General features: G+C 44.3%; 2 protein-coding genes across 2 annotated transcripts in view; one reads left to right on the top strand and one right to left on the bottom strand.

The window, feature by feature from the left end:
• LOC137624543 (uncharacterized) overlaps positions 1 to 14,163 on the bottom strand; it is a 60,913-nt gene extending 46,750 nt beyond the window's left edge. Inside the window, exons 1-2 of the mRNA XM_068355430.1 lie at positions 14,035 to 14,163; positions 1,234 to 1,356 (exon numbers count right to left, since the gene is read on the bottom strand). Of these exons, the coding sequence (XP_068211531.1) occupies positions 1,234 to 1,353 (120 nt within the window). The 5' untranslated portion in view covers positions 1,354 to 1,356; positions 14,035 to 14,163. The remainder of the gene's footprint in view (positions 1 to 1,233; positions 1,357 to 14,034) is intronic.
• A 439-nt stretch (positions 14,164 to 14,602) lies between these two features.
• LOC137624542 (palmitoyltransferase ZDHHC23-B-like) overlaps positions 14,603 to 15,716 on the top strand; it is a 75,775-nt gene continuing 74,661 nt past the window's right edge. The window contains exon 1 of the mRNA XM_068355429.1: positions 14,603 to 14,855. Coding sequence (XP_068211530.1) covers positions 14,853 to 14,855 — 3 coding nt within the window. The 5' untranslated portion in view covers positions 14,603 to 14,852. The remainder of the gene's footprint in view (positions 14,856 to 15,716) is intronic.

Raw genomic sequence — 15,716 nt, 5'->3', positions numbered from 1 at the left:
TACCTAAAATCGTGTGTGTGCATGTGTGTGTGAGAATGTGTCCTTCATTCCAACACGCAATGAGTGTCCTCAGTTCAAAACAAGAGTCATGCACACTGATGTTTCTTTCTGCTATGGAACAACTCTTGACACTCAAGGGAAGTGTGGTTTCTTCCTGATACTGCACTGTCTCTCCCACAGGGAGAGAAATGCTAGGAGTTAAGTGTACGCGACCCCTATCGATCGGTCTTCCCTGACTTGTTCGATGACATCCTCTACTTGTTCTAGATGTTGCAGCAAGGACTCTCTAACAAAGATGAGGCAGAGGAGAAGGAAGAACTTGAAATTAGTATTCTACAGGTCATGAAGGTCGATGACAACAATCTTCCAGGGGGAAGAGATCACAGGAACTCTGAAGAGACAAGACCACCAGGTAATATATCCTTGGTGTCTTTTGGGATAGAAAAGACACTGAAGGTAATAAGAAGGAAGGTGCCTCTCTCCATCACACTCAGCGGCATCAAAACCCCTTACTCCGAGGGAGCACAGTGATGGCTAAGGTTTCCCACTTCCTTACCAACGATGTAGTCATCATGTTACACTAACGATGGAATAAACAGCAAAAAGGAATGCTGTCTAACAGGAGCAAGAACGGCGACTTTATTTTTTGAAAACTGCCACACAACAATATTTATTGGTAAAACAACCGCACATACTATTCTTCTTCCAAAATCCCTCTCACACAATGACCTACTAAAACATTCATCTAAAAGAAAATTCAAAAGATTAAAACAGCCATATGAGGACACTATAATTACTTCTGTACTATTCAGCAACTAAAGCTCAGTAGCCTGTCAGGTGAACGGACCTTACCTGTCACCTCGTTATAAATTTTAACAGCCGATCCAGCATAGCATAAAGCAAAAGCCTATCAAAGGATGAAGAATTTTATTTGTGTAGAAGCAAATTTATTATTCAACTGCTTTGCCTCTATAACTATCCAAATGAACATTCATAGGTCTTTCTCTGGTTTCCATTATACCTGGAAACCTTACACTTTCTCACACTTTGCACATCAATTTTCTCCTTTTGCATACACAATTGTATAGCTGTTCCTGTAGCACTACCTTTAATAAATAGCCTTAATATCTGAAACATGTACAGTACTTCAATTCTGATGATCTACAAGGCACCACGGAAAAAGTTGAAAAGCGTGAGAATATTCATAAAAAATACTATGAATAAACCACTTACCTGATGTGTTAAGATGTGAACATTATGTTGAGGACTCTCTAAAGCAGAGGCCTCAACTAATGTGATCATCTGCGCACCAGCTTCCCCAAGGTTTGTTACATCTAACGTTAACCCTTCCATTCTCTGAAATCAGATACAGGTATAAAATGCATTGTTAACCATCAAAAGCAGAAATGTTCAACAAAAAATCCAAGAAATTTATAATAACTTATTTATAAGCTTTTTTTATCTCTATAATTAATATGACATTTTAAAAGTAATTTGTAAATTGACAAACATGAAAGTAAAACAACAAATTTGGAGATAATTTGTAATTTTCCTAATGATACAAACCTTTAGCTATTTATAGGGTTATTCGCCGAAGGACGAGCCATTAAAATTTAGCAAGGGTTAAATATCCATCCCGCTAGTTAGCAGTAGCTAGGGGGGTAGATAGCATTACAGACAGTAAGTGAAACTTGAGGGGACGGGGTGTAAAGATTTCAGGGTTGTGATTAGATGATGGATGCGGTGTGTAGAGATTTCAAGTTCTGATTAGATGTTTTAGAGTTCTTTACTGTGGGAGATTCTTAGGATATTAGGGCAGTGGACTTTTTAGTGAAAAAAAAACCCATGGTTGAGTATCTGTTATCAGTAGGTAGTCAGAGATTTATGTCCACACACTATTGACTCACTGTGTTGATTGTGAATCGCTATGTGGTGGGATTCTCCAACAAGCTTGAAGTTTTCTTATGTCACATGCTTGGAACTATGTCTTGACTATGTTGACCTTGACCAAAAAGGCTCTGTCTTGATAATAATTTCTAGAAAATCTGCATCACAAACCAAATAGAACTTTATTTGGAAAAATAACTTATACTGAATCCATCACCTTGTTTTTATTTCTGTGTGACTATCCAATCTAGTGGAGGGGCCTCTTTCTGAGGTTAAAGTGAGATGTAGAGATGGGTAACATTATTTTACAATCTCTTTGATCCTAACCTGTCAAATTACATTTGAATTAAGCCCAAATATTTACACTTATGTTAGTCTTTATTCATACTTGTATATGTATATTAAACATTTAGAGGATTGATTCCCAAGAGGTTCTGTATGGAGAAATTTGTCTCTTCTGGTTTTGTAGACTTGCATTTTCATATTGTTGTATTTTTTTTTCTTTCATTGATTAATTAAAAAATTCATTAAAAAAGAAAATATTGGTGTGCTCGAGCACTCTCCCACATCAGTACTGATGACCGGAAGATGACGTCGAAGCATTTGGCAGAACTGGTCCTTCTGAGAAAAGTCCAGTTCATTGGAGATAGATAGATTGTCTATCTCTTCCAATACGCTTGGTTCTGAGACAGGTCACACTCCTGTGCTATCAGGCAGGATAAAGGAGCATCCACCATTGCCATGGTGAACAGCTTCCCCAAGAGATCACCCTTCTTGATCTTGGCAGTTCCTTCAGATGAACCCTTGATTAAAATTGAGGCTTTTTCACCTTTCAGTTCTCGGATGACAGGGATTGCTGTAGCTTTTCTTGACAGAATGGGGTTTATGATGTCGCCATCATAATACATCTCCGGCCAACAGTTGGATGGACAAACAGAGCACCTAAAAGAGGTATCAAGCCCCTTAGGAAAGCCTACAGTAACAGGAACAAGTACAGTACAGGCTCATTATTGGCATTCCTAAATGAATCAGCCACGTGGACTTCAAGTGCGTAGAGCACTTGCTAACAACAGGCTCCATGTATTGGGACATAATACTCCCAAAGTGGCTCTTGGGGAGTACCGCCAACACTCAGGTGATTTTGGGCTCTGTCAACTATCACCCCATTTGCTCTCAAGAACTGGTAACCAAGTGCTCAGCCATAGTCCCTGAAGGCACTACATGGAATACACTCGGGGTGAATGTCATTCCATGAAGTATAGGGATCAGCAGTATAGAACCTAAGGCCTTAGCTCCAGTTTGCCCTAAACCCTTCAGACCAATGGTATCAGGTACCATCTGCAGCTGGTAATCCTGCACTACACTGGATGACATGAGATTGACCTCGGCTCCAGAGTCAATGAGAGCATCCAATGCTCCCGACGGAAACTCAGACAAGGTTACTGGGACAACCATGAGCGGTACAGGAGCCAACTGCTACAGGTTAACCCTACGAAGGGTTTTCAACGCAGTCCAGTTCCTGCTTCCTCCTTGGAGGAGTCAGTCGGAGAATCTTTGAACAGTGTTGAGGACATGTTATCACTGGCCAATCCTGAAAGAGTAATTAAATGCGCAATGACCTCTTCAGGTTGAGGGGTAACCTTGGAAATCAAGATTTCTGAGGCTGCCACCGGAATAATAGGAGCATACTTCCTAGCACACACCCTCCTTTGATGTAACCCCATCTTCTACACCAAAGATCTGGTATTTAACGCTCTATGATACTCCTCAGTTCTTGATGACTTCCTGGTCTTTGGTTTCTTGCTCTTCTTCTTCTCAACGGTCCAGAAAGAAGCACTGTACTCGTTCCCACTTCGGCTCTCCCTGCTACTGGTCGAACCAGAGTAGGACAACTGTGTCGGACTAACGTTCACTGATACTGCCCTCCACCTAAGAGTCTGGACGGAGGTGGTCTCCCTCCAAGGGCTGCGGGCAGTAGCTGTCTTTTGGACAGGTGTTTTGTGCATTGGGGGCACCTGTTGCCCACACTGAGTGACATGGTGGTTAGCTGAGCCACTGCGTGGGCACAGGTTGAGGCATTTGCGACACTCGTCCACAAAGTGCCCTGGTTTTTTGCACCAAGCACAGTACCTCCTTTGGAACTGAGGAGTACTATCCAGAGTGCGACGTGGTGGCAGGCGCACTTCCACAGGTGCAGGTGAACGGTTGGGGGCACCCATTTCAACCCTGTCAGCATACGAGCCGTGCCAAGACTGTCCCACGCGACTGATGACCAAGTCCTCTGCCTTCTGGTTTTGCTGACGGGATGCCGCGTGGAGAGCACTCAAATGGTGTAGGACATCCTGCCAAGTGCCCTGATGGCCAGAGGATACATTGATGGTGGCCAGAGACTCCTCCAGCCAACTCACAGCTTTACTTGGAACCGTTCTGAGGAGCTTTCGTCTTAGCTCTCTCTGGTCCAAGGTACGCCGAGGATATACAGACCGAGACAAAGAGGCCAACCGCACGGCATATATCTTCAGCGGTTCACCCTCTCCACAGGTGGCACTGCTGAAAATGGGCTTACCTCCCTGCATCCCATCTCTCTCTGGGTTCTTGGCACCAGTCGAGGAGGCGTTCCTTTCTGTATGGGTATGAGATCTTGGGACTCCCTATTGCAGAGAAAGCCTCCTTGATTTCCCCCTTCAGGAGCCTTCCCAGCTCAGCAGTCCATCGGCCAGAGCGGTATACCTACTGGCACAGTAGGCCTCAAAATCCCTCAAGAATTGGGCAAAATTCTGGACAGTTTCTAACTGGAAGATCCCAGGCTTGGGGCTCTTCCTGGCATCAAGGAGGTTGAGCATGTTGGACAGACTGCGATTTGACCAGAGAGAACGGACATGATCAGTGGAGACAACGTTGGCAGAGCTGACACTGGAACAGGAGCGGAAGCTGCCCCCAGAAGTCTCACTACCAGAATCTTCACTAGTAGCTTCCTGTGACAAAGTCGTCATTTCAGGTATAACTGGTCTGATCTTTTCCTTGGACTGGTGCCTGTGCTTTGGGATGGCCCCTGTCTTGGCTAGGACTACCTCACATGTTGATGCTGGAGCCTTTTCCGGTCTGCTGGACATTGCTTGGTCAACCAAGATCTGCTCCCCTAGTCCACTTAGTGAAGTCAGTGACCCTGCGAATCCATGTGGAGATTGTGTTTTCCGTGATCCTACTCTTGTTTCTGCCTCTGCAGACGATCAGTGAGGGTACTCTGAGTTAAGCTGCTGCCGATGTCTTGAGGTAGCACCTCAAACATCTTATGGGCATAGTAACAGATGATTGGGCCGACAGTTACAGAGCGGAGACTCGTTATCGGGAAGGAGTCGAATCTAGGATCCGAAATTTGGATTCCGAGTCTAGGCAACAAGCTCAAGGACGAAGCTGAAGCTTACCTCTACCCATCCCCTAGAATGGGAAATGTCAAACGGAAGACCATGAAGTTCGCTTACTCGTTTGGCTGAGGCCAAGGCGAACAGGAACACTGTCTTCCAGGTTAGAAGGCAAACGGTTGCCTGTCGTAATGGTTCATACGGGGATCCTTCTAGGGACCAAAGAACTCAAACCCCGTGCCATGGGGAAGTCTCACTTCCGTGCCACGGGGAAGTCTCACTTCCGTGCCATGGGGAAGTCTCACTTCCGTGCCATGGGGAAGTCTCACTTCCGACTAAGGACAGGTAAGTTCACAACTACGTATGAGGATGGAAGTTCTAAAAATGAGGAAATGCCCACTCCTTTCAGTTTTAAGGCAAGACTCAAGGTTGAGCTATAGCCTTTAACCGTTGAAACCGAAAGATGCATTTCCTCCCTTAATACATGAGAAATTCTGCTATTGCTGGAATAGTGGTATTGAATGGATTGAGACCCCTTCCGTGGCACCAACCACAAAAGACGTTCCACTCCGCCTGGTAGAATGAAGTTGATAACTTTCACAGCCATCCAGGCATTCCCTTTGCGACTTGTAGCGAAAAAACTCTCTGAGAGAGGAGATGATGGGATAGTCTCCAGGCGTGAAGGCATAGCAAAGTTACTGCCTTGTGGAAATGTTGACATGTGGTTGTCTGAGTAGATTGTGTCGTGGAGGAAGTTCTCTTAGGCGCTCCGTCAGGGGTAGCCGAAGGTCCGGGAGCCATTCCGCGTGATGCCATAGCGAAGCTTTGAGGGTCATTGAAAGATTGACCAATTTTCTGGTCTTGTTGAGTACTCTTCGCATCAGACAGAACAGTGGGAATGTGTACACGCTGATGTTGTCCCACCATTGTTGGAATGCATCTCGTCAGAGAGCCTTGAGATCTGGGACTAGGGAAAAGTACAACAGGAGCCTGAAGTTCTGGGCTGTTGCGAACAGGTCTACGGTCAGGGAACCCCACCAAGTCATGACTTTGCTGGCTACTGTACTAGATGATCCACAGACCATTCGGAACCCACTATCTGCGATGCTCTGTTCAGATTGTCGGCGAGCACATTCCTCTTGCCTGGAATGAAGCGAGCTGATAGTGAGAGCGAGTGGACTTCTACCCATCTCAGTTTCTTTACTGCTAGCTGGAATAGGGGCTGCGGAAAAGTACCTCCTTGTTCTTTGATGTAGGCTACTACCGTGGTGATGTTGCTCATCACCACCACTGAGTGAATGGCCAGGAACTGGTGGAACTCTTGAAGGGACAAAAAAAAAAAATGGCTTTCATCTCCAGAAGACTTATGTGAAGATACTATTCGGACTCTGATCAAAGGTCTGAGGCTGTGTGGTGCCGCACGTGGGACCCCCACCCTTCTTTTGATGCGTCCAAGAACAGCATCAAATCAGGAGGAGGGACAAGAAGATTGACACCCTTCAGCAGATTCTTGTCTGCCAGCCACCATTCGAGATCCATCCATTCCTCTGATCTCATGGGAATCAGAGTGTCAGGGGAATCAAAAGCCTGATTCCAATTGGACTTCAGACGCCACTGGAGATCAAATCCAGAGAAGACCGATGGGAACTAGATGGGGCAAGGATGATAGATGTCTGAGGAGACATAGCCCCTTCTGAGCTGGGAGATCTTCTCATTTGAGAAAAGGGCTTGCGACTTTCCTCAGCCTTGCTATCCTGTCAGATGGGAAGGCTTTATGATGTTTGGTGTCTAATACCATGCATAGGTATACCAGTCTTTGAGTGGAAAGCAGGAAGATTTCTCGAGATTACTATGACTCCCAGATCTTGGTAAAGTCTCAGAAGTTTGTCTCATTGCTGAAGGAGGGTTGCCACCGAGTCTGCTAGGATTGGCCAGTCGTCCAGGTAACAAAGGAGCCAGATGTCGAACCTCTGAGCCCAAGATGACACAGGGCAAACACTCTTGTGAAGACCTTGAACTAGTATGTCTTGTTATCGATGTTGAAACTCAGATACTTCCTTCAAGACAGATGGAATAGGATCTGGATGTATGCGTCCTTTAGATCCAGTGTACACATGAGCTCTTGTGGTCTTATCACTAGACTGACCGTGTCTGCCAGTTCCATACAGAATGAAGTCTGTTCGACAAACTTGTACAGAGCTGAGAGATCAGTGACTGGTCACCAGCCTCTAGACGCCTTTTCCACAAGAAAGAGTTGATTGAAGAAGCTTGGGGAACTGTCGAGGACCTCCTGGATAGGACACTTCTCCAACCCTGTCTGGACTTCGGCCTGCCCCTTTGCTGATCCCATCGCAAATAAGCTCACAAGCACTGTATTTTTATTCGGTGGAGGGATAGATGAAAAGAATGGGACGCGATACGAATCACAGAGATCGTCCAAGGTTCGGCCTCAAACTGCATCCACCTGGTCCAGCAGCTTTGTAGGCAGACAGTACTACATTGGATCCTTCTCTCTGGTTACGGTTCATTTTCCCTTTGCATACACACACTGAATAATCTGGCCTATTCTTTACATATCCTCCTCTGTCCTCATACACCTGACAACACAGATTACCAAACAATTCTTCTTCACTTAAGGGGTTACTTTACAGTAATTGTTCAGTGGCTACTTTCCTCTTGGTAAGGGTAGAAAAGGCTCTTTAGCTATGGTCAGCAGCTCTTCTAGGAGAAGGACACTCCAAAATCAAACCATTGTTCTCTAGTCTTGGGTAGTGCCATAGCCTCTGTACCATGGACTTCCACTGTCTTAGGTTGGAGTTCTCTTGCTTGAGGGTACACTTGAGCACACTATTCTATCTTATTTCTCTTCCTCTTGTTTTGTTAAGTTTTTTTAGCTTATATAGGAGATATTTATTTTAATGTTGCTACTCTTCTTAAAATATTCTATTTTCCTCTTTTCCTTTCCTCACTGGGCTATTTTCCCTATTGGGGCCCTTGGGCTTATAACATCCTGCTTTTCCAACTAGGGTTGTAGCTTAGCAAGTAATAATAATAATAATAATAACAATGTTTACAGTTTTAACCACCACCTGTCTGATGTTTTCCTCCACGACTGGACTTGTTGCCTTTCCCTTCCTTGATAGGAGAGGGCTATTAAGACACCTTTGTTTTCAAAATTGCTGCCATTTTAATAGTTGATGGTTTCGTATGGCTGGTCTTTGGAAGGGCTGGATGTCTGTAGGGCCGAGCTGTAAGGGCCCTAGGGAGGGAATCCGTGTTGGATTTCCTCCCCCTCTCCGCAGCCTGCTGACGTCCCTTGGCTCGAAGAGGAAGAACCCCTCCATGGAGGAATTTTGGATCCTAGCAATCTCAGTGTTAGGAACCTGCTGGTGAAAACTCTCAGCCACCGCATTCCATCGGGCAAAAGCCTGGTGTGATGGAGCATGTTGACAAGAGATTGGAGACGGAGGCGAAGGTTGGTAACAAGAGGAGACAGGATGGACCATTTCTTCCGAAGACGACGACTAAGGAGGCGAAGAGGTGAAAGGACTCTTGTCTCGCTGACCGCCGATGTACGAGTGTGGGATCAGCAGGTCGATTAACAGTGAGACCCTTTACTGTTAAGGGAAAACACCATCAGAAAGATGTGCCTCAGATCTTGCCCTATCCCCAAAGGATGTTTGTCAGGGGAAGGAGCACAGACCTTGGCAGCGGAAGATGAAGAAGAAGACACAGTCGCAGGAGTAGCTTGCAGGGCAGCAGACAAGCTCTCTGTAACACCAACGTCGACAACCTACAAAGGATCGACGTCCGATGCTGACGCTAACGAGACTCGACGAGCGATACCGCGAAAAACGCAAGGTCGGTCGCTACCGCCGAACGAGAGGCAGGGCAGTAAATCAACAACTGTTAAGGAGGCAATTCACAAATCGCTGGTTTCAGAATGGTGTTAGCCCACAGGGTCACTACTTGGTGGGCTAGAAAGTCAATGATGCAGGTGCCAGAGAAGGAAGGTCTCCAAAGCCTTCCTGGTACAATGGTGAATGATTGCGAACCACTCTACCTCCCTAGCGGCCACAACCACCGCCTTTGGTGGCTACAGTTGGTGATCCTCTTTGCATGAGGATATGACGACCACTGACACGTTGGAGAGCGTCAGGAAACCTCGTGCTCAAGACGCGATTGTGATTGCCATCATGAAGACTGAATTAAGGCTGAACGCTGGTTCGTTAAGGGACGGATGAGTGATTCTCAAGACGGTGAAGGTCTAAGCTACGTGTGTGGTCGCTGAGGTGAACACTGTTGGCAAGACGATTGCTGACGAGCAAGCAAACGCTTACAAGCAGGCGAACGCTGATGAGCAGGCGATTGCTGACGAGCAGGTGATTTCCGAAGTGGTGGACGAGCAGGCGATTCTCGCATAGCAAAAGCTTGACGAGAAGTCAAACGCGTAAGCTGTTCATGTGTAACCAAACGCTTAAGAGGTACAAGAGTTGTCGATCGTTGACGATGGTCAGGTGATCCACAAGCTGATGGAATCGTCGGCAATTCACGTGTAACAAAACGCATAGGTGGTACATGAAATGTCGACCATCGACAATGGTCGGGCGATTCACGCTCTACCGGACAATGGAGAGACTATGAAGCAGGTGAGTGTTGTGAAGGCTGAGCGATTTACGCCCTGGAGGGCAATTGTGTTCCGAAAGAGAGCGACGCATTACTGAAATGCTCTCAGCAACAGCCAAACGCTGGCTTGTTGAGCAATGAGCGTTTAAGCAGCAAAGAGCTAAGAATCACTAGATGAGGAGGTAGGCCGACGATTCACGCACCGTTGGGCGTTTAATGCTCTGACGGTGATCGAAGTGTTTCGGTTACGAGATGCGTGAGAACGCTGTCGGATAGAAGATCAAAGTTCCTGATGCTAACAAGCACGTGATTCCGAAAAGCTGGAACAGCAGGCTATTGTTGAGCTGCAAGCGATTCACACGTAGCAGGCGATTCCCGAGAGGGAGATGGAAGAGCAGGCTGCTGTCGAACTGCAAGCGATTCTCACTTAGCAGGCGAAACACGAGAGGATGAATGAGTAGGTGATTATCGAACTGCAAGCGATTCTCATGTAGCAGGCATTATCGAAGACCAAGCGATTCACGTGTAGCCAGCGATTTACGAGAGGTTGAACTAGTCGACAGCAGTATGCGATGGCTAGGCGATCTATGAACTGACGGGACGGTGGACAATTCTAGCAAGGTCGATGGTGAACCTGACGAGCAGGTGAACATCGTGCAGAAGCCTGACGAGACGGAGAACGCTGCCAATAAACTGTAACTGGAGCTCAGGTGGAGAAATGTGACCTTCGTAAGGCGACATGTACTAGGGAGGACGATCCTTTGCAGGAGACGAACAAACCGAAGTTCGTCGAGGAGAGGCCAATGACGGAAGCAAAGGTCGGGAACCAAATGAGGCAGGCTGGGCAGGTTCCTCCGAAGAGGCAGACTGTGGCGGCGAGGATGTGAGAGGTGTCTCTTCGCCGACGAAGCAGGAGCACCCTGAAGGCGCAGAGGAGGACGAACATGGCACTGACTACTACCACCATCCCGACGTCATATAACAACTGATGGATCAGCAAGCTGACCGTCAGCAAGTCTCCGAAGAGAAGTCTCTATGAGAGCCCTTTCCCTAGGAAAGGGACCCTCGCAGGAGAGACAAAAGATGATGAAGAGAAGTTTTCCCTCAGAAGGGAGAAACAGAGCCCAACATCTGGGGAGGAAAACTGTCCCTCGGAAGGGAAAGAAATCCAACCCCTGAAGGCGACCTCCAGGCAGCGCTCTTTGCTTTCCATCAACAACCCTTGTTCAAGTTGAAGGTCTGCATCGAGCGTTACCAGAGAAAACGTAGCCAGAGCTAGTTCCTCGAGGTTAGCTTGATGACCAGGAGCTGCAGCAGGTGCAGGAGAGCAAGAAAGTGATGGGGTAGAGACAGCAGATTCCACCGGGATGAAACGAACTGGTTTTCTATGTCAGCTATCATAGCTGAGCGAACAAAAATGGCATCGCTGAGGAAAAATAAAACAAATTATGTAACAAAAAATTCCCTTGGGAGAAGCACCTAGTCCACAAACGGGAAAGGTGTTCACCAAGAGAACAGACGAAAATTAAGGACTGGGCACTCCCTTCCCTGGCTGACATTGACAGGAGAAGAGCGGCAGCGTAAAAACTGTAACAAAGCAAGAATTACAATTAATTAATTCAGCTAAGAAAAATAGCTACAGTACTCGAGAGAACCACAACCCTCTGGAGGGAAGGAGGGGACCCCCACAGAGACAAAGCTGAAAGTTAAATTACAACAGTTATAATTTTGCTTAATTAATAAATAAAACCATTTGGAAGCACAACCTAACCCATGAACGGGAGAGGTGTTACCCCAACGCAGTATAATGCTGCCCGCACTCCCTTTCCCCAGCAGATTCTTTCAAGACATGAAGGGGGGAAGGGGGAGATAACAGCCGAACGGAGGAGTATCCCAACAATGATGACTCCCCTGCGGCATCGGCCGGAGCACGGAAGGTCATCCGCCAACGGGAAGAATGATGACCAAGGAAGAAAGGTCGGATGGGAAGGTTCTCCGTCCTTGAGAACCTGCCGTACTACGCTGTCACACACACAGCACCTGAAAAGAAACCTACAATCATATATATATATATATATATATATATATATATATATATATATATATATATATATATATATATATATATATATATATATATATATATGAAAATAATAAGTATGTATTCATATGTATAAGTTAAAAACTCAAAAGATTAATAGCAGTCCAAAAGAGGCGAGGTGAAAGAGCGGTGACAGCCACTCACCATCCGAGCCAAAAGCAAAGTGAGCTCATTCACAGTTGTGTGAGAGGGAGGGGTAGCAAGCTACACCCCTACCCCCCTAACTAGCGGGATGGGTAGTTAACGCTCGCTACATTTTAATGGGTCGTCCTTCCAGCTTCGCTGAAAGTAATAACCCCTATAAATAGCGTTGGTTTGTATCCCAGTTACTTTTGTGCTTGAGGAAAAAGAAAATCCCAGAGAAGTTGATTCGAATGGTAGAGATGATGAACCAAAGAACAAAGACAAAAGTAGTAATAGATGTTGGGGAAATTGAAACCTTTGAAGTTAGTATTGGATTACACTGGTGGTCAGCATTAGGCACATTTTTATTCTTGGTGGTCATGGATGTGTTAGGTGGAGAGATCAGAAATGAAGAGTTGTGGGAGTTACCATAACCAGATGATTTGGTGATTATTGTGGAAAATGAAGAAGAGTTACAGAGAAGGGTTGTAGAATGGTAAGAGATTCTGGAGAGAGGTGGCTTGAGAGTAAATGTGGACAAGACTGAAGCTATGGTGAGCAGTAAGGAAGGTAGGGATAGAATAGCTATACTGTAAATGAAAGTGAAGGCTCGGTTATAAAACAGGTGGAACAATTCAGATACTTTGGGTCTACTATAAGTCAGGAGGGAGGATGTGAGGCTGAAGTTGAGATTAGAATAAAAGCAGCTTAGGGGAAGTGGAGGAATGTAGCAGGAGTGGTAAGTGATAAGAAAATGCCAATCAACCTAAAATTCAAGATCTACAGCACAGTAATAAGACCAGTGTTAATATATGGATTGAAAAGAGGAAGCAAAGCTTGAGAGAACATAGATTAGAATGCAGAGGTGGATTAGGGGATTATAACTGCTCGAAAAATTGGAAAACGATGGAATAAGCAAAATATAATAATAATAGTGATGACTTCAGTGGTGATCAGTGTCATGACTGAGATGGTGTTGGCACATGCTGAGGATGGATGTTGGGGGGAGTGAGACGGGCTTGGGTCCGTTAGGGAGAGAAGATCAAGAGGGAGGCGGAGAATTAGATGGCAAAATAAACTGAAGGATGATATGGAGAGAAGTTTGGAAGAAGAGGATGCCTTTGAAGTTTGATATAAAGCATTCAAGAGGGTATATCAGGCTACCGACCCCTTGATGTACAATTTAGTTATCTTGCCAAGAAGTACATTCTAGTGGGAAGCAAATACAGGGTTGAGACTTGAATTTTACAGTAAGCTAAGGATACAGAGGTCTGTAATCCCTAGGTAGGTAAGGATAATGCTCTTATATTGGGTTAGGTTGGGGAACCTTAGGGAAGGTGGTATTCTCGTTTGTTTCCTTTACAGAATGTGATTTCTCAATCACACTGGGATTATTCTACAATTTAAAAACAATTAAGTTCCCAACTATTGGCACAGTACACTTTAAGAGTACCTATAAATAGACGTAGAATACTATTATTTTCATTTAGAATATTGTGCTATGATAGACATTTAACCCTATTCTAATTACTGACTAGGTTCGTCCTTACGAAATGCAAAGGTTTCCATTTATCAAACTAAGACCCTATATTAGTTGTCTAGGTGTCGTCCTCACTGACTATACGTGTAACAGACTACCATATGTCAAAGAATCAGAAATCAATATCTGAACCATTAGGATATAGTTTAATTTTTTTTTCTAAAATTCCTTTCCTTGTTTTGATTTCATTTCCATCTTGAGTCTCGAAGTGGCTGCCCTGTTCAACTGGAATCGGTGCAGTTGCCAGCCATAATACTCATCCAGGAATACCAACCAAAATGGCCTATCCAGAAAATATGCCTATAGCTGGGTAGCTTCTAATATTGTACTCTCATCACACAATTGTCAAAATAAACGGCACGCAAAGAAAATATATGCATTCTGATTATACTTACGTTTAAAGAGCATCCTACGCTTTAACATAACTAAGTAAAACACGAACCATTATCTCTTTAGGAGAAAATGGTGGAAATGCTGGCGGGCTTGGCTCAATGTTATGCTGAGGTGCCAAGTGTAGCATCTCGTGAATTGTTCCCCATCTATATATATTTATTATAAATATAATTCCTTTTTGTAAAATAAATATGTGACGTTTAAATTATATTAGTCTTTTAGTTTTATTCTAGAATCATGCCATTCATGATATAATACATGAATAAACGTGGCACCTATGGGTTTGTTATTACTCGGGCAGATGTTGATAAGAACGTTCTATAAAAGAAACGAACCAGGTTTTATTGGGTTAGTTTATATTTTTATTGATAGTATTCTAGCCAATAATAAAAATTTAATATTTTATATATGTGTGTATTATGGTACTTTATATAAATTTTATAAATATTCTAATTGTTTTATTTTAAAATATTAACTCTAATTGTATAAATTGCGTAGTATTTATCTTAGTATTGAAATTTACATTATAAGAAACGCACCAAATTACAAACTATTAGTTATAATAAAGGACTTCAACTGTTGTCCAACTTCAAAGATATAAACGTCAAATTCCTTGCATTCTGATAAAGCGTCAGAGTATCAAAATAGATCCTCTTATCGCTAACGAATGATTTTCTTCCAGTTCCATTCGACAAGTGATTAGGTGTTTTAAGTTTTTTTTACAGACTTGTATCTAGCAAAGAGATAGAAAAACAGAAAAACTCGGCCCCTTTGTGTTAACAATCCTATTCTGTCAACAAGTCGCCTGAATGGACATAAGATGGTAAATTAGTTTTTAGCATGAATGAATTAGTTATTTTACGTGAATATATATTTCAATATAAACTATTTCTATCCAAATCCTGTGATTATTGGACCTTAGGATGTGTGTCTGTATTGAAACTGGACCGTTTCCAATGGATTTTGTTTCACTTGCATCACTTGTAAAGTATTTTTTTTGGAGCCTTTGTTGGTTGACGGCCAGATCCCGTAGAAAACGGGAATATTCTGAACTGTGGCCGTCGTTCTATAAACGATTTTGGCGGGAGAAGCTAACTTAAAAAACCCATCTATGCTGAAAGCCATATCCTTACCCAGGGGGCTTTGCCGCCACGGACCCCCCCCCCCCCTTACACAACAGTTTCCTTACCTACGAGTACGACGGGAGAAGCTAACTTAAAAAACCCACCTAACCTATGCTAAAAGCCGTGTCCTTACCCAGAGGGGCTGCGCCCCCCCGGACCCCCCTTACACAACATATTTAAGATCCGTAGACCATTTCCAAACGTTTTTATTCTATACAAGATAACAGTCGGAGCGATAATAAGCAAATTAGGACGCTTGGCCGTAGCGCTACAAACTACCCATTTTTTCTTTTTGGATTTGTACAGTATTACAAAAGATTTTGTCAATATAGCAGGCTACTCTAGTTTACTGTCCATGACAGATCTACCGTTCAAGTAATCAGGACATTTTGAGGATAAGTTAGTTCGAGGTGTATGTATGATAGCGGCCACCTGTATGTATGATTACGGCTAACTTAGAATACGGCAGTGTAAGGGGGGTCTTATCCCCCGGTTAGGTAAGTAGGTTAGGTTAGGGGGGAAGTTTAGGTCAGTTGGTGTTAATTTTCAATGAATGTGAG

The sequence above is a fragment of the Palaemon carinicauda genome, chromosome 31, assembly GCF_036898095.1.
Source record: "Palaemon carinicauda isolate YSFRI2023 chromosome 31, ASM3689809v2, whole genome shotgun sequence".
Lineage (NCBI taxonomy): Eukaryota > Metazoa > Arthropoda > Malacostraca > Decapoda > Palaemonidae > Palaemon > Palaemon carinicauda.
The sequence above is the reverse complement of the archived record's forward strand: the minus strand, read 5'-3'. Positions and strand labels throughout refer to the sequence as shown.